The sequence below is a fragment of the Solea senegalensis genome, linkage group LG8 (genome assembly GCF_019176455.1).
Source record: "Solea senegalensis isolate Sse05_10M linkage group LG8, IFAPA_SoseM_1, whole genome shotgun sequence".
NCBI lineage: Eukaryota > Metazoa > Chordata > Actinopteri > Pleuronectiformes > Soleidae > Solea > Solea senegalensis.
The window spans coordinates 9,431,334-9,449,675 of NC_058028.1; the positions used below are offsets into that span (position 1 = coordinate 9,431,334).

Genomic DNA, 18,342 nt, shown 5'->3' on the forward strand with positions numbered 1-18,342 from the left:
AATACAGTACTGCTTTATGATTTATTCTTCCCCTGTACTTTTCCATCATGTGCAGTGATTCCACCTCCTGATTGGCTACAGCTCATTTATTTAATCTCACAAACCTACACTGCACTGACCGTTTGTGTCCGTTTGGCCGTCTGCCTGTTTAGAACGTCCAGGCAGGGAGGAACACGGACAGCTGGCAGCGCAGAGCTCGAGGAAAATGAGATCCTGTCGGAGTTCAGATGGAGCCACTTGTTGTGGAGGTCAGAGGTCAAGTGAATGTACTTTGCTCTGTGAAAACAGAGCAAAGAGAGCCGCATGTTTTCTGGATGGAGAGTGGAAATACAAAAGACACAATTTATGCAACGCACTGCCACATCTGCTAATCCGCCTTTTACATAACCCGGCTTATGAAGCGACAGACTTTGTTCAACCACAGATATTGACAAATATGACAGGGATAGATTTCCTTTATCACAGAGGGAGCAACGAATCATTCAGATTGAAAAATAAAATGAAAACCATCAAATTACATTTAGACAAAAAAACAATCTATAAAATGCTTCTGTGTTGTCGAGTAAATAAATGAAGGAAACACTGTTATGATGACCCATTTCTGTGAGTTACATAACACACAGTCTGTGTTTATATTTTACTGAGCATTTATATACTGTTCATTTAAATGTAAAGACTGTGAAGTAGATACACGTTTTATTACCTTACTATTACTTTCTCATATTTTATTATATAATTAAATCCGGCTGTAAAGTTTACTGCTTAAGCTCTTATACAAAGCTGAAACAGATGAGTCAAAAAAAAGTGAAAGGAAGCATTTTTTGACATTTCCATGTACAACATTACTGTTATTACTATTTTCCCTCATTTCATATACTGTTATTTTTAGACATAGACATGGTAGTTTCAACTTTAGAACACATCTTGTTACATTTTTGTAAGAATAAGAACTTCTTTTAGAATGTTTAAGAAGAAAAACTGTCCTATAAGAAGAATAAGTAGTCTGAATTTTTAAGAATAATAATGTTTACTTATACAATACTGCAATGTATTGTGATGTTATTGAACAATAACATTACGGAATAATATAAATCAAGCTGTCAAAGTAAGCGTATTAATCGTTGCGATTAATACAACCGAGATTAACGCGCTAAAATACGTTTGTTTACTTCTGCTGTGCGCTGACCTCTGACAGGAAAGCCAGAAAATATCCTCGTGAAACAGTCACTTTCCTGCAGTCAGTCGGAGACTGTGGGAGAGACAGAGCTAGTAGCTGAAGATGGAGAGAGGGGAGGTTTCATTTTAAGAAGCTGAGCGATGGAAGCATCAATAAAACAACAGTTACCTGGCTGTCACTACACAATTTATTGACTATGACTGCAAGTTGGAAGAGAGAGAGAGAGAGAGCTTGAATTCTGCTCCTCATCTTCAGGAAATCTGTCTTCAAAGTCTTTTGTTGGAGACCTTTTTTTTTTTAAAAGACATTCCTATATTGTTAAATTAAAACAGACAGATTTCAAGACGAATACAAGAACACAATAGTTTTATATGATGTTCAGACTCTAATCTCTAATGAGACGAGTGTGTGTGTTGGTGTTCTGCTCCTTTCAGATTAAAAACACAGTCATTCAGTGAAAAGTAGTGCAAATTGAATCAAAGTCAACAAGTGCTAACAGAACTGTAATGGACTGATAAAGGATTAGTGCATTTCCTTGTGAATATTTAATCATAACACAATTTGCTTGAATCAGCAGGCGGAACATTTGAAGCAGAAACTGGTTCTCTCCCTTAGTTTTTGCGAAGCAGGAGAGCCAGGAATTATGTTTTAGTGCAACATGATTGTTTAAGGGTTCTGGAAACATCCAACCTATTTATTTTTTTACTTTATTCATGCCAAAGGTATATAAGCTTTAATATGTTTTTTGGACTCCACAAGGTCTAAAAAAGAGCTGTGATTTAAAGGCGCTCTCAGCCAAAGCTAATGGCCTGATCCAGCCTTGAGGAGGGGCAAGTGTTTTTACTCTGCCATAACAGTTTCCAGTAATCACTTCCACTTTGCCAAACTCCAGTTCTCAAGGACTCGGAGCAGAAGGGTTTGTCTGCCTGAACCCACAGGCAGATGGTCGCCCAGTATGACCACGGGCCGAGTGACAGCCCTCCTCCGTCAGCCAATCCTCCTCACAACCAGCAACATGAACTCTGACCCCGAGTCAAACGGAGGGCTCGCATACACAAGACACGAGGGGAAGACAGTCTCAGCAACCAGAGAGGAAATTCCTCATAATGGACATAAATATTGTGTTTACTGTCCAAGGAGGGATTACGAATGTCCAGTTTTTATTTTTAACCAAATGTATTTCATGCACTTCTCAGTGAGTCCAAACCAGTCATTTGTTGATTCTGCAAAAATCCCAAAGTAGGTCAACGCTAATATTCTTTTAATGTCACAGCTTCAAAATCCATCACATATGGTCAATATGTGCACGCAACCACTGTTTGGGTGCTATTATACAGTGTTTACAGGATTACATCTTTGCCCTGGAACCTGAATACATGACGATTTGCATCAAATCTGAAAGTGTGTCTCGTTCCTTACTTATTGGAACTGAGTTACAGAGGATGGTGGTAAAAATCTCCCCCTACAAAATGAGCCAAACCTTCAGCAAAAAACACAGTGGTTACAGTGGGCAATAAAAGTCTTACTTTGCGAGTTGCCTTCACGCAACAAAATAAAATAAAGGAATAAACTTGACTCTAAGCATTGAAAATAAATAAAATAAAGTGAGTACTGTGTGCAAACAGGTGTAGAGTGTAGTCAAAATGTAACGTGCAATTAAGTGTGCAACACTGTCACAGTGCTAAAGCATTCAGATTGTGCAAGTTTGGTTTATATTCTATAAACATGCAAAAAGATATGTGCAAATCATGCATGATGTCACAGATGTGTACCAACCTGTCCTCCAACTGAAACCTAACACAACGAGGCACAAGTGTTAGTGAAGTTAGTGACAGCTGGGCAGTAAGTTACAAACAATGACATAATGTCGTGTGGTATCGTGTGTAAAAGTCTAACGTGGGGGTCAAACCCGTGTCTATCACAACGAAGTACGACGACACATCCAAGGTATCAGATTGCTATTTTTTATACTACCACTAGGGGGCGCCTATTTTAAAAATGCATCTATGGTTTGTAATTCCTGCATATGCCCCATTATTATGTTTTGTTGGAGAACAGTCTCATATGTACAGAATTAGATCATATGTGTGTGCAGGTCACGTTAATGAAGATGCTGAGATTGAAAATGCTGTGGATACATTATATCACAAATAGAGTTTTTGGTATGTACAATACACTATAAACAGGGTGTGTTATTCATGCTCAGCTTTACTTTCATGATGGACACATTAGTTTTCTTGGAAAATCCCATAACCCTCCATTTGAAGTGTGCCTACATGTGAACATGCAAAACAAAGGGGTAAGTTAAGTGACGTAAGAGGTAAGGTGTGAACTGGGATTGTGCCTTAAATCCCTGTGACTGTTGTACAGGGACGTACAGGCACCACAGCCGGTCTCCATTTAATGGTTAAGCCATTTTTCAGTCCTTATGGCCACGACCTTGAAGTAGTTCACAGAAGAATGAGGTCATAAACACAGAGTGGCCAAACTGGTGAATGCAACAATGATAATGGATAGATGGACTATAACAAGGACAGTGATAGAAGCAGGTGAATGATTATGAATTAATGTTTCCATAAGACCAAAAAGAAAAATAATAAAATAATAAAATATATAAATAAATAAGGAACCTAAAACAATTAGAGATGAGTACGTTTTTTTTTTTTTAATTCTGCTAAAATAACAGCCCGCTGTTAAACACTTGATGCTGGAGTTGAGTGACTAGTCTGTAAATATGTAATTATGATGTTAATTAGAAATTCGATTTTTCTTTTCTGGGAAATTAGAAGGTATTTGGAAAAGTGACACAGTTTGTCATCAACAGCAGTTAAGCAATTAAGTTTTTACTAAGGGTTAATAGTTAAATGTAAAACTCAATCCACAATGTTGCTTTATTTCAGCTCATCATAACCATTTTTATTGTTACAATGGAATATAATTTACTATGATTTTCATATGAAGAATTATAGCATTTTAACCAAAAGACTCCATATGTTACCCACATTGAAATTAAAATGTAGTGACAGAAAAAGACCTGGTGAGAGGTGACAAGTTTTTAATCTAATTGTGTCAAATCACAAGGGGAAACAGGGCTTTAATGGCATCAGGTGTTAATTTTTGAAGAGGATTTAAGGATTTAAAGTATTATGACTTAATTTTTTTTTTTTCAATAACCCACAAAAAAACAAATCTTTATCACACACACTGCTCTTCTGCGGTGTCGTCCTTCCAGGCTTCAATAAACCAAGACTCTGAAGAAGCTTTTGGAATATTGAGCGCTCCAAACAATGGGGGGAAATGGCATTGGGGTTTCCATGGCAACTGCTGCAAGCTGCTAAGAGGGCTGCTTTGAAAACATATGTCAGACTTGACTGGTCTGTTCACAGTGAGCCTAGCAACAGATTCTCAGTGCAGCCTATCACACTGTCTCACTCAGCCTTTGCCGCTCTAACATTTGACTGTCCGTCTGTCAGTGGCAAAGAGAGCTGGATTATTCCCATGTGCCATCGGACAGAAAGACAGACGATGACTTCAGGCTACCTGTCAGTGACAGGTAGACGTGTCCGTGTCACGGGAAATAACATGTTTTCCCCTCTCTCCGCCTTGATCTAATAAAGATTTTCTTTCACTGCAGCAAAGAGAGAAGAGACAAGACAAGGAGCTGCAAGTCCAACATTTGTTGGTAGTTAATCTCTGCCTCAGAAAAGCAAATATTCATCACTCACAGAGCTCAAGCACTGGATCCAAATTTCCATATAGAGGATTGAGCATTTTTCTTCCCTTAAGGCTTGACAATCTGTCCCTCAGTTTTCTCCTCCCACAGGTTTGGGGGGGATTTTATATCAGCTGCACAAGCACAGATTCCCTCATTTCATGCACGGTGCTGTGAGTGAGCTTATTAATCCACGCATTAGTCAGCACCAATATTAAACACTGACGGATCACTTCTCAAGTCAAGTGGCCAAACGTTCACCTTTTTTCAACATCTCAAATGTTAGGATTAGCTGTTTTTTCCACCCCCTGTCTTATCATATTGAAGCTGAATATGACATTCAGCTGTGTCTAACATCAAGGGTGAAGCAGCTTAAAGTTATGAAACTGGGGTTTGGACACTGTGACTGTGACTCTGGACGCCTCCTCTCGTCTTTTTCAAAGAGTCAATACTGGTTTCTTTAACCATTATTTTTAATATCATCCTATCTTAGACCACCACATGACAAGAAACCTGATGATGACGCAATCGTTCACTATTTTCTGACATTTTTAAATCAGTGATAATCAGATAACACATAGTAAATAATCCAAAGAGTGTAAAGGATGGTTACCGTAAATAAATGATTTGAATTGCTGCTGTGAAACATCTGTCCTATTTGGCTGAGTTCCTGCAGAGGTGGTGGGTGGTTCATACAAGCTGCAGCTCACCAACCATATCACTGCCATATAATGTGACCAGTGAGGTGGGAGGGAGAGAAAGAAGGAACGAAAGAAAAAAGTAAAGAAAGAAAGAGAGAGAGAAAGAAAGAAAGAAAAAAATGAAAGAAAGAAAGAATGAGGGTAGATATGATTTTGGAAAACTGGGAGGGAGGCTGATTGAGGGAAGGGAGAGATGCGTCATACTAAAAAATTAGTATGCAATCAAGTATCTGGTGCGGTAGCCGTCGACGTTGTCTGTCGACAGCTGCCGCAGCCTTTCAACACTGCACTGCAGTGTAACACACACACACACACTACTCCCTCCATTGTCTGGGACAAAACAGAAAAGAAAAGAATGACAATTTCCATGTCAGTCTGAGCAGCAGAGCTTCATACATCCAGTTATTGATCCATGCCGCACTTACACTTTCGACAAAGAGGCTCATTACAGTGGTGGAGCTGGAAATGAGACTCACTCACTCACTCACACACACACACACACACACAGTGGGTACTCTTGTGGTATCAGTGTGGTCTCTTAGAATATTTATTTATTTTGAAAGGAGAGAGAGAGAGAGCGAGACTGGCTTCATATAACAGACAGACGTAAAACAAAAAGGTGTCTAAAACTAGAGACGGAGACAAATATTCACACCTCTTTCTCTCGTTTCTCTTAATGGCCTCTGGCTGAGTAGACGCAGCCAGCGGGGGACTGTGAGACATCGGAGGGTTATTTATCCGTGTGTTTGTTAATTTGTTTTCACGGGTAAAAATCACAGTCGGCGCTGAACTGAAGTGAAAACAATGCATTTAAACTGTGAGTGGAAAGTGAGGAGGATATGGCAGTTTAACTCAGCAGCACAATTTTATGTTTTGGAGCAATGTTTGTTCTTTCACAAGCATGGATATAAAGTGTGTGTGTGTACATTTGGGTGGGGGAAGTGAGGGGGACTGTAGGACACTGATGAGCTGCACCCCTCCTTTTTCTCTCTTTCTACATTGCTGTAGTCCTTGGCAGGTCCACGTTGCCATGGCAACACTCACATTGCCGCAGGCTGGCTGGAGCGAGGCGCGCTGGTTGAAAAGGAAAGCGAGAGAGAGAGAGAGAGCAATTGCAGAGGGAGGGGTGGGCAGGCGAGAATTGGTTCTCCAATTCATTTTCTCCCCACACCCTCAAACACACACACACACACACACTGACCCCCCATCCTCTCTACCCCCAAATCTTATCATTGGCAGTGGCTCAGCTGTAGAAAGGCCTTTGCTCTGCTCAATAGTCTGAACACGTTGGATCCAAACTTCAGACCGCATTTATTATTCGTCCTCCTCCGCCGCAGCCTCAGCAGACTCACAGCAACATACACACACACACGGGTTGGTGCAGCTATTCTTCAACGTAAAGATTAAACATTAACAGTTACCAGTTTATGCCTATAACTCTAACCTTGACCTATTTAAATCCTGCGTCTAAAATGAACCAGTATGTCTAAAATGAGATTCTGCCTCATTAGGACAGGGTTTATGTCAGAAAAGTCCCTGAAGAGGTAACAAATACAAACACACACACACACACACACACAAAGCAGAGCAGCATATTGCATCATTCCATTTCCTTGGGATGGTATAATGCATTACAGTGGAGACACCGGCAGGTGTAAGATTACTGTCTCTCTGACAGGAACTGAACACACCGCGCTGTCTTTACTCACATTTGACCCCTGTGACCTCTCAGCTGAAGATAGCAGACTGAGGTAATGTTTTGGTAAAACACTGATCTTGATCTTATTTAGATTTCATAGTGTGGTTTTATCTTCACAGACACAAGTAAATCACCTTTTTTTTATTATTATTCATTAAACTAGAATGCACATCACACTGGAAACCTCGTCCATGTTGTGCACACGTGTGAAGCTCCTTCGCTAAAAAGTCACTCTGTTCTCCTCAAACATGAACCTGCCTCGCTGTCAGAGCCAAGTTCTGACCTCCTGACCTCTGAGATGTTGTGCTAAGCAGTGCTGCATTCAAGGGGACAAACATGCTCAGTTGGGATGGTTGCTAAGATACCAGGGTCTGGAGCTTAATCTCACCTGGAGCCTCACATACAGAGCTTCCACTGCAATTCGTCTTCTTTTCCCTTCACTTCTCTCTTAAATCGAAGTCACAGATTGTAACGAATGTGATTCATGCGTCCAATTCACTGATGAAATAAAAAATATCACTTTTGCATAATGAAAAAAATGTGTTAAACAGCCAGCAAGACACTGTAAAACAACTGCGACTGAATGAATAATGACAATGACAAATAGTTTTAGACTACTGTTATCAACATCACCATGTTAGATCATTGTAGATGGTGTAAAATGGAGTTTTGGAATGGAACAAGTGAAAAGAACTGGTTAACATTTGGAGCGATGCAAAAATATAGCTGCAGAGAGGAGAAGTGAGTGTTACGGTGTTGTCAGCAGAGAAGCCCTGCAGCTGCAAAACCACAAACCTAAAGAGACACTTAAGGTTCACCGCACATAAATGCAGCTAACCTGTTGTTGATGTTACTTATATACTAAGGACACTAACCCCTAACTCTTTGGATAACAGCTCTAAAACATGCAGCAGTTCACCATATGACTCCTTAAAATAAAGTTATTTGGCTTATTAGAAGATGAGGTTTTACTAAAATGATCATTCTTGGTCTTGACTACAATTAGACAGCTGTAGAACTAGGCAGTGATTGCTGGGTGAGTGATTCTCCCTGTGTGTGGGACACATTAATGTGAGGACATGTCCAGTGAAAAAGCTGCAACTTGAGAATTATTGGGGATTATCAGGGATAATCACACAGAAACATCTGGAGCAAATGCACGGTAGTTTCTGAAATGAGTCAAAAGACAAGTTTTGAAACTATCATTCACACATTTCACACACACATTCCATGCTTCATTCATTTCTGCTGGAGAGCACAGTATTTATTATTAAATATACAAACTGAATGTGTTTTACATGCTTCTTCTTTTTACATGTTTTGTTTTAACGGTCGCTCAAATCAAAGTTCTGCATGTAATGATTGATCGATTGACAGATACGTCTGGCTGTCATCCTGCATGTCTGCATATTTCTACCTCATCAACATCAACCGCCTCCTTCTATCTGTCTCTCACTTCACACAGCACTTGCAGTCCTGCTCCACACTCCGGTCCTCTCATGCATTGACTCGTAAACTACAGCTGGTGAAGAGTGGCAGCCGCCAGAATCATCACCACGACCGGAACCACAGCCGTACAACATGTCACTGCACTGCACGGCTCACTGTCTACCACCACACAGACTGGGAGATCCTCCTCCTGAACATCAGAGGTCAGCTCTCCATAACCTGACCCCCAGATTCCTCATTGACCTCCTCCATATGTTACACACCGTCCCAACCTCTCAGATCTTCTCACTACCCCTCCATGGAGCCATGAGAATTCAGCCGTGAAGTTCTGGAACTCTCTCCTATACAAAGCCTTCACAACAGTGACTCTCTTAGCACCTCCACAAGTCACCTTCTAAGATCTGCTCATTCATTTTGACAATTTGAATTCATACCAACTGTTGTTTTGTCTTTCATGATGTTTAGATTTCAAGTGCTTCGTTTTATTGTTTTTATTATTTTGTCTCTGGACGGTGTCCTTGAGAGTCTTGAAAGGCAGCCATAAATAAAATGCATTACTATTTATTATTATTAGTCCACCTATTAGAGCCAGATGTGGTAGCTGGCACTTGCTTGTCGAGTCTCACTTCCATCGTTTTTGCATAAATCTTACACAACTAAGCTGAAGGCTTTGTTTTTAAGACTATCGTACACAGAATTCTCACAGTGTGAAACAATAAAAGCAAAGAAAGTTCAATGTTAAATGATGTCAAACCTACAGATACATGAAAATACAAGCAAGTAAGATTTATTTTTTCTACTAACTTCACACTCAGGCAGGTGCTCGGGGCTCACTCACACAAATACAGTCTCTGTTGTATAGGCATACAGTCTGCAGACTGTGGCCCTAAGGCACAGACGCTCATACACATTCAACATACCTGTGAAAATACACAGAAATCTGGCACGAGATGTGACTCACGGGGGGAAACACTCCATCCAACATCTGTGGCTTTTATGGCTGCCTGCTAGAGCAAAAAAAAGAAGAAGAAAACTACACTTCAGAGTCCAAGTCAGTGAGTGAAAGATTAAGATTGACATGTTTGACTCCAACATGGTTTGCATTATTCTTGGTCTGCTTGACACCTAAAGAGGGGAGTAAAAAATAAAGCCAATGCAGAAGTGAAGATGGATCAATAAGGCCTAAGAGCATGTGCAGAGGGGTTATTACAGATGGTGAGAGTGTGATAGTGCCAAAGGTTCCAGAGCTCATTAAGAAACAAGACCATACTCTGGTGCAGAGCAGAGAGAGGAGGAGGAGGGGGGAGGGATGAGAGAGGAGAGAGGAGGATACAGAGTCCAGGAGTCACATTTTTTTTTTTACTTTAGTTCCAATGAGATCTAATGATTTACTCTCACTGAAAAATATACCATTTTTAATCTTCTCTTTGTGCATTAAGGCAAACAGACGATGACTTGATGAGTGAAAAGAAATGGCAGCATGAAAATAATGAGCTCAGAAGTTGTTCAGAGGCTGCAGCTGCACACAGAAATAACAGGCTGGACTATGGCGCCATCTACCTGTCAGAGCTGCTCCTTTTCCACACTCTTTTTGTGGTAAAAATGTAGATTTTTAAAGACCAGCATAATATTTTGGGCTTAAATAGGACTTTTCTCTATGAATGACTTTTAACATATAGCCAGGAAATTACTCCTGCTAGGTTTTGAGTCACGAAAATGATAAATATCATCATGATGTTTTGAAATGGTCATTTGAGGACAAACTTTCATTACATCAGAGGTGAGAAATGACTGTTTGTATAAAGGCCACGTCTTTGCCAATACACAAATCAGACCCCATCCAACGATCCAAAGTTTAAAGATTACTGACATGTAGACTGCATTATTGTTTGACCTTCGCATACCAGAAACGATGTTGTCATTTTTTATTTGTGTAGTGAGTTTCCACGTCAAGATGCAACGCTCACTCTGACTGCTTTGTCTGTTGGGGCTGCTGTAGGAACATGGCTGCGCAAGATGGTGGCATTTGTTAAGCAATGCCTTTGTCTAGAATACCTAGATATATATACATATGTGTATATGTGTGTACATTCTGGGGCTCTGAAATTGTTATTACCAAGCAATGATACACTTGTGCAAACATACTTATTTTTAGTACATTTAATATTTGCCAATAAACCCCTAAATGTCACATAGTTGACCTAAACTAACAGTTTTTTTCCCCAAAACATGTTGCAGTAAAAATACAGAGTCTGTTCTTTCACAAACTCCAAAGTTTCAATAAAGAGCAGTTTATCAAATTCTTTTTGCTTTTCCTGATGACCTTTCTTCAGAGAAACACTTATTTTCAGATTATTAGAGAATTACACGCATGTAAATTGGGGACTTCCTTGCTGTTACACAATATGAAAGCCTCAGCACGAGAAACAAAACAAGATCCAGTTCCATTCCTTTTGGATGGAGTCACTGTGTTAACAAGGCTGGAGAGGAAAATGCAGTTCTGTGGCTGATCTCTTGCAGGACACAAACACAATGTTTCCTATGATTTCATTTATTCACTTGTGAAGCTCATGCGTTTTCCTGCACATGCTTAATTTCACCAACACAGTACATGTAACCTATCGTGACACTCAACAATTATTCTTTCTTCATAACGGCTGTTTTTTGTTGTTGTTTTCAATCTTTCAATCATTGACATTAGTTGCCCAGTAATGTGAAAATATATACACACTAACACAGGCCCACAACTTGACAGGCACTGGCACAAAACGCAGAAATTCCTCCATGTACACTCCAATTACCCATGTAATGAAAGTTGCCTGCAGCTGCACACATTCTTTGTACGTAACACGGTCAATTTCTAAGCTCAGTGTGACAGGAACATTGGCCCTGAAGACGCAGAGATCAATACACATTATAATTTGTGCCACCGTTCAATTGATTTAGGATGTGTCTGTCTTACTTTTAAATGCAATATTCTACAAAAGTAAAATCTTGTATTGCAATGTACATCAAATATTTATATATATGTATATATATAAAAAAAACCTGAATTTGTGGTCAAGGTCAAAATCTAGTTTTTGAAAACTAGCCAAAAAGGTGACAACGGCTTATCCATCACAAGTTTTATTTTTCTTCTTCTTCTTCACCTTAAGTAACCCTTCAACTTCATCACCGTATGCAGTGTCTATTGGTTCACATTTCACCATGACCTCTTCCACCTTTACTCTCACACTGGGCTGCACTCCCTCCTCCACCTCTTCTCTCGCCCTGTCTCTCTTTTTTTTCTTCTTCTTCCTCCTCCTCTCCTCTGAAACCTCACTCTCCTGGAGGGGAAGCTCTGTCAATAATTCATTCAGAATTTCAACATTTGGTTCTGCTTTCACTTCTGGCACCTCAACTTGTTCTGTCTCTATCCACTTTTCTTTCTTTCTCTTCTTCTTTTTCTTCCTCTCTTCTTCTTCGTGCCCCGTTTCGTCTATGAATCGTTTAACTACCAAAGGACGGAGGTTTGTAGATGAGGGTCCACACGCTGCTCCCTCCACCTCATCTACTGCCACGCATGTCAGTGTTGGGGTTTTACTGCCAAAGGGTTGGAATCGTTGTTTCAGTCCCGGTGGTATGGAGGGCACTGGAGCAGCGGGTATGACCTGCGGGGCCAAGTTAGCACTGCTGTCTCCATAGCTCTCACACACATTCAACAGGCCTGAGAAAGCAGGAGCAAAAACAGTGCTATTTGACGACTGCTTGTCACTGGTGAGCAGGTGGAGGTCTGAGGTACCAGTCGGGGATGCCAGGATGCTGTAGATCTGCTGGCCACTTCCAGTCCTAGCTCCCTCTGCAGCAGATGGAGTCTTCAGGGTGTGGAGACCTGACAGAGGCACCTTGATGCTACTGAAACTGGACAGAAGAAGTAAAGACAAGGTTAAGTACCATCCAAACCAAACTACAGCATTTTCTAAGTTTCCAGTGCCACCTGCTGGCCCCAAGAGACAAACTGCCCCACGGCCATGTGCTTCTTATTAAGTGTGTAAAGTCTTGTTTGCTTTTCACAGAAAAAAGTGAATTCTTTGTTAATGTGAATTGTCTTGATGTTATTGTGTTTTAATGTTATCATTGCTGATATTTTACATCCATTGAGAATGTGTTGTTTTCATGGACACGTCATTGTTGCTTATGTTGTGTGTTAATGATATTATATGTTGTTATTATTGATTACAATGTTTTACATTGTACATTGTTGTTTGTATAAATTGTTCTTTGAAAGAGAAGCTATTCCGTTTTCAGGCCACTGAGAACAGTGCTTGGTTATAATCAGTGTGTTATATACAATAGACTGTTGTTCCTACAAAAAGAAGGTCCATCTATCAAATATATCAAACATGGACTACGCATTAGTGCCTCATACACTCCCACTTCAAACACCTAAATAACCAAGTTTAAACTGAAAAAGTCTACTACATGCACAAACAAAAAAATGTGTTGATGTATTATAATATAATATTAACATTTCTATATTATATATTAATTATAATATTTATTCATGAGACAGAGACATGGACACACACTGACAAGACAAGGACACTAAAGACAGGTTGAAGGCTGCACCCACCATTCTGGATTAAAGCTGACAGGAGCTTTAATGAGCCATAACTCATTGTTCTTGTTCTTCAGACTCTTGGTCAATGTGCTGCTGCAGGGTTTATGGCAGAAAGACACAAAGTCAGCAGGACACTGGTACTTGGTGCTCTTCTTCTCTGTTGATACAAACAATACAACTTATAGAGTGACATCAGATAACATACGAAACACAGTACATAACAAACACAGTAGCACATTTTCAGCCTAAACTACATTGATTAAACATTTTTGTCAAACAACTCCACATAATATATTCATAAAGAGTACAAATAAAAGGTGTTAACCACAACGAATTGCGTTCAGCCAGTCTCACCATACTTTACAGTGTATTAAAACTGAATTAGCTTATTCAACTATTAGCTTATCTGCAAACCAACAAAAACTCAAAAAATGAGTATGAACGCACCAGATTCTGTTTGTTTTTCTTTTTGTGGCTCCGCGGGAACACTGTCCGTTTCATCTTCGCTTGATGAAGATGAAATATCGCTGGGCATTTTTTATTTTATTCTATTTTTAATAAACCGCTGCTCACTGAGATGAAGCATTTGCTTTTCTGTCCGTAAGACTATGGAGGACGCACATGTGTTGACACAGAAGGAACTGTGACCTTTGATGACGTAATTTCCGTGGAAGTTTTGATTGTAGTTCCGCGGCCTGGCTCCACTTGTTTGTTTGCGATGGCCATCTAAGTAAGGAAACTCTAACACCCACAATGCCTTGTGTCAGGTTACGTAACGTCACAGCGTCCGTAGGACAGACCGTTGACAGCAGTGAAGAGCAGGCCGAAGTGGGTAAACAAAACAAACATATGACATAAAGAGCGAAAACAACCGCGGGGTTTGAGCGGATTTTCCACATATATGATGTGTAACGTTATTCTGCAGCGTTTCGGATTCCGTTAAAGCAACGAGCCGTCAGCAAAGAGAGGGCGTGCACCTGTCAAGCTAAGTAGGTTAACTTAGCTACCTTGTGCTAGCGTGTTAGCAAGCTTGCTGGCTCCTTGAAGCTGCTTAGGACAGCTGCCTGCCCGGCCATGTCGTCCCCTTCCTCCTCCTCCTCCTCTTCCTCCAGGCGCCAGTGGTGCTACCTTTGCGACCTACCAAAGATGCCCTGGACTGTGGTGTGGGACTTCAGCGAGGTAGTGTGCCGCGGCTGTGTGAACTACGAGGGAGCCAATCAGATTGAATTCTTAATAGCGAGCGCCCGACAGCTAAAACGAACTCACGGGATGCAGGACGGGAACGTCAGGTCACCTGGTCCCTCACCTAGTAAACACAGTGCCACCGGGAGAGGAGAGGCGGCGGCAGACGGAGGCAGGCCTCACACCGACCGCTTTGACAGAGGAGGAAGAGGAGAAAGCGCCGGATCGGCTGTTCGTGTGCCGCCTAACGGGCTGCATCGTGAGGGACAGCCGGCTCAAGAGGTGAACCGCCAGAGCCCCAGCGGCAGCCGGAGACCCATGATAGGGGCTGCCATCCCTCCCAGTCTGGTAACGCAGAGTATCGCAGGAATCCCACCCGGGCTACTTGCGGGCATGCCACCGGGTCTGACAGCCAGGACATCCCCCATGAGTAGTCCTATGATCTTTCCTCCGGTGCTGGCCGAAATGAGCCGAAGGCAGCTGGGAATAGGAATGGGTATCGCCCCCTTTATCACTCCAGAACTGGAACGAGAGCTCAGCTCTTCCCAGAACCAGCCCAAGATACAGACGCAGGTCCACAGCAGTGTGACTAGTGGCAATGCTGTCAAAAATACAGGCCTCCCATCTTCATCCTCTTCCATGGCAGGAAGCGTGAGCCAGACAAGCCCAAAGCCTGCTTCATCTCCTGCCAGGCTGCCACGACCCCCTGCTGCAAGGTCCGGAGGGGAGCCCCTGGGGTCCAGCACCTCGGCAGAAGCAGCCACCACAGCTGCAGCGTTGCCCCACAGTGGTGCCTCTGAGCTGGGATCAGCAACCACCAACAGCACCCATTCAACGGGGAACACGCTGTCCTGCAGCTTATGTCACGAGAGGCTGGAAGACACACACTTTGTTCAGTGTCCGTCCGTGCCAGGACATAGGTTTGTGTGTTTCATTGTATTGTGAAGTGAGTCAAGTTGCAATGATGAAAATACTTTGCTTTTTATACTTATAGTCTAAGCCTGTATATTAGTTTGGTAACATTTACATATTCAATGAGTGACTGAAATACTTGGATATTATTGTAACAAAACTGTCATTGTTGTTATCTATAATATGTATGTTGTATGTTAATATCATGTATTTTCTTCCTCTACACATTTAGGTTCTGCTTCCCTTGCACCAGAGTGTACATCCAGAGCCGACGGGGGGACGGAGAGGTGTACTGCCCCAGTGGAGAGCGCTGCCCATTGGATAACTCTCCCAACAGTCCCCCTTGGGCCTTCATGCAAGGAGAAGTTTCCACCATACTGGGCAGTGGTGGAGCAGGAGCTGCAGCAGCTGGTGCATCTGGAGCCGGGTCAGGGCCTGGACCTGCAGCATCCACTACATCTGGGGCAGGGGGTGGAGTTGCCAGTGGAGCCGGATCAGGGAGTGGAGATGTTGCTGTCAAGAAAGAGAGAGAGACATGATGGTAGTTTCAATGGAAACAAGCTCCCAACATAGCAGCAGGCAGGTATGCCGACATCTGACTTTACTCCATTTAAGTACTGCATTTTACAGAGATTTGTCCTTGACAACAACTACAGTTCTAAATGTAGATACTCAACTGGCAAAATGTTCAGGATATTGGAATATTAAATTAAGTTAAAAAAGTTTTTAATTAAGAAAGCGGAGAAACAAAATGACATTTAATTTGTAAAGAGTATATGTGTTATAACTGCACCTAATCTAGACAGAGCAGCTTTGATAATGGTGGAATTGTAATCTGTTATTTGTTTGCTTTTTGTCACCATAGTTGTATCACATACACAAAGGTAATGTCTGCACTGGACTGCTGAGAAATCCTGAGGAGTGACAACACTCAACACTGCAACCCATAGCTTGGAAAACCTTTGTTATACAGGTCCGCCCACTTATACCAACCAGTTCTATCAACATTATCAGACCCTGTCAGACGCCTGACTGAAGCTGCAAAGACTGCCTTCACAAACTGTAATTATATATTTTTTTCTTTTCTTCTTTTCTAAATCAGTGTTGACTTTGCCAACTTTTAATGTAAATTTTGTCGAATGTGAATTCAATTTGTATGATCACTTTAAATATCGGAGCTCACCCTCGCCAACTCTGGAACACAAACCTGTGTCAAATTGTCATTTCAGAAAACAGAGATCTTAGTGAATCGTCGCCACAATTTTTTTTTTTTATCAAGACGGTGAATGTGTAACTGAATAGGTCAGTGAAAATAGCCATCACAACGTACTGCTGGAATCAGATATTCAGGACCAATCAACAATTGAAGAGTGGCTACTTTTGTTCTTCATTAGCACTTGCAGCTGAAGCAACCAATTGACTTCACCAGCTTTTAGCAAGAATGTCTCACTTCAAAAATCTTCAAAATGCACTTTAAGAAAAGATGTTCAACAACACAAACCATTATCATGTCCTTATTTATCCAGATAGTCGCTAGTTAATTAAGGCTAGGGTATGTAATATGGTTTTGACACTCTTAATCTTATTTCATGTCCAGAAAGTAAATGAAATAGCCCTGTTAATACCATAATAAACACGGATTGACCTGCACACAGCCTGCCCGTGCTCTCGCAGCAAATGACTGTAGGCTTCACAATGAACCGCTAAAGCAGAGATGATAGCCAGAAGTTAGAGAGTGATTCACTCTTTCTGGAAAATATTTGTACTGAATTGAGCGTGAGCGAGACAAGATTCAAAGAATGAACTGGTGTTTGCTCACTGTGACTGTTCCAGACTACTACCTGTTCCATTCACAAATCAACTTAGTTGTACATCAGACAGATTTTTTCCGTTTACTTTGACCTAAAGTTCGGAATGGCAGTGCATGTGTTTCATAACTGGCTGGTTTTATTTGCTGAATGAAACTATTGACGCTTTTCCACGATACAATTGTAGCATGGCTCAGCTCTGCTTTTTTTTTTGTTTTCCTTGCATTTCCATTAGGGATCGTGCCTGGTACTTTTTTAGTACCTGCTCTGGCGAACAACCTGAGCCGATACTGATCGGTCAGAGAGTGTCGTCACTGGAAGAGTCATGAGCGCAATGTCCAACACAAGAATCAAACTGAACAATGCTGGGCTTTTTTTTAAATGCGTTAATCTCCAACATTTAGAAAGGAAATTTCTAAAATCTCAATATTTAACAGAGGAGTCTGGTGTGTTTAGCGACAGCACTGCTGAAAGCTGGTGATCATGAGCCAAATCACAACCAGTTCAGTCGTATTTTAATTCAGTGACTGTGTCAGAGTCCGGTCATGCAGGACAGGAAATACTGAACTCTTGAATCTTTTTAATTCACTGATTGTAATGATTCACTGCATCGAAAACAACTGCTTTGCCCGTTTACCAGTTTATGTGTTTGGCACATATAAAACAACATCGTGGCATTTTCGTGCAGCCGTGCTATGACGACCCCGCCCACATTGAGGAGGTACTATAGTAACGGAAAACGATACAAATTTAGCTGTGTCGAGCAGTGCTACAACTGTATATTGGAAAAGCACCGTATCGTTACTGCTGATGTGATAACATCATGGGTGGACCTGACATATGGATGCATTATATGGAAGTGTTCACAAACTCGCAGAACAGAGCCATGTTTCAGTTACTATTGTTAGCTGTGTACACTCAATGCTGTGCCGGCAGGTGAAAGCACAAAAAGAGCCACACAAACTCTGTGTCCGACTCTGTTTTTAAATGTTGTTTTCATAGAAGATCCAGCCTACGCTTCACCACGAATGTATATGATGATCATCTATAGATAGACCTAGGACTATATTTGATAATAAAATGTTCAATGTTATATATACTG

General features: G+C 41.3%; 2 protein-coding genes across 2 annotated transcripts; one reads left to right on the forward strand and one right to left on the reverse strand.

Annotated features, from left to right (window-relative positions):
* Positions 1-10,883: 10,883 nt before the first annotated feature.
* polr1g (RNA polymerase I subunit G) lies at positions 10,884-14,112 on the reverse strand. Its single transcript, XM_044032769.1, has 3 exons — positions 13,786-14,112; positions 13,351-13,495; positions 10,884-12,638 (listed from the first exon to the last, which is right to left on the reverse strand). The coding sequence occupies exons 1-3, from the start codon at positions 13,871-13,873 to the stop codon at positions 11,849-11,851; spliced, it is 1,023 nt and encodes a 340-aa protein (XP_043888704.1). The 5' UTR covers positions 13,874-14,112; the 3' UTR covers positions 10,884-11,848.
* Positions 14,113-14,119: 7 nt separating this feature from the next.
* On the forward strand, positions 14,120-17,584 carry LOC122773822 (interferon regulatory factor 2-binding protein 1-like). The gene is made up of 3 exons (XM_044032768.1): positions 14,120-15,440; positions 15,665-16,015; positions 16,298-17,584. Exons 1-2 carry the CDS (start codon positions 14,413-14,415, stop codon positions 15,969-15,971), a joined length of 1,335 nt encoding a protein of 444 aa, XP_043888703.1. The 5' UTR covers positions 14,120-14,412; the 3' UTR covers positions 15,972-16,015; positions 16,298-17,584.
* Positions 17,585-18,342: the final 758 nt, after the last annotated feature.

Bases quoted from the DNA above. Each gene is read 5' to 3' on its own strand.
- polr1g (XM_044032769.1), bottom strand. From the start codon at position 13,873: ATGCCCAGCGATATTTCATCTTCATCAAGCGAAGATGAAACGGACAGT. The intron at 13,496-13,785 runs GTGCGTTCATAC...TTGTATCAACAG, and splicing joins AGAAAAACAAACAGAATCTG to AGAAGAAGAGCACCAAGTAC. The intron at 12,639-13,350 runs GTGGGTGCAGCC...TCTTCTGTCCAG, and splicing joins GTCAGCTTTAATCCAGAATG to TTTCAGTAGCATCAAGGTGC.
- LOC122773822 (XM_044032768.1), top strand. From the start codon at position 14,413: ATGTCGTCCCCTTCCTCCTCCTCCTCCTCTTCCTCCAGGCGCCAGTGG. The intron at 15,441-15,664 runs GTTTGTGTGTTT...CTACACATTTAG, and splicing joins CCGTCCGTGCCAGGACATAG to GTTCTGCTTCCCTTGCACCA.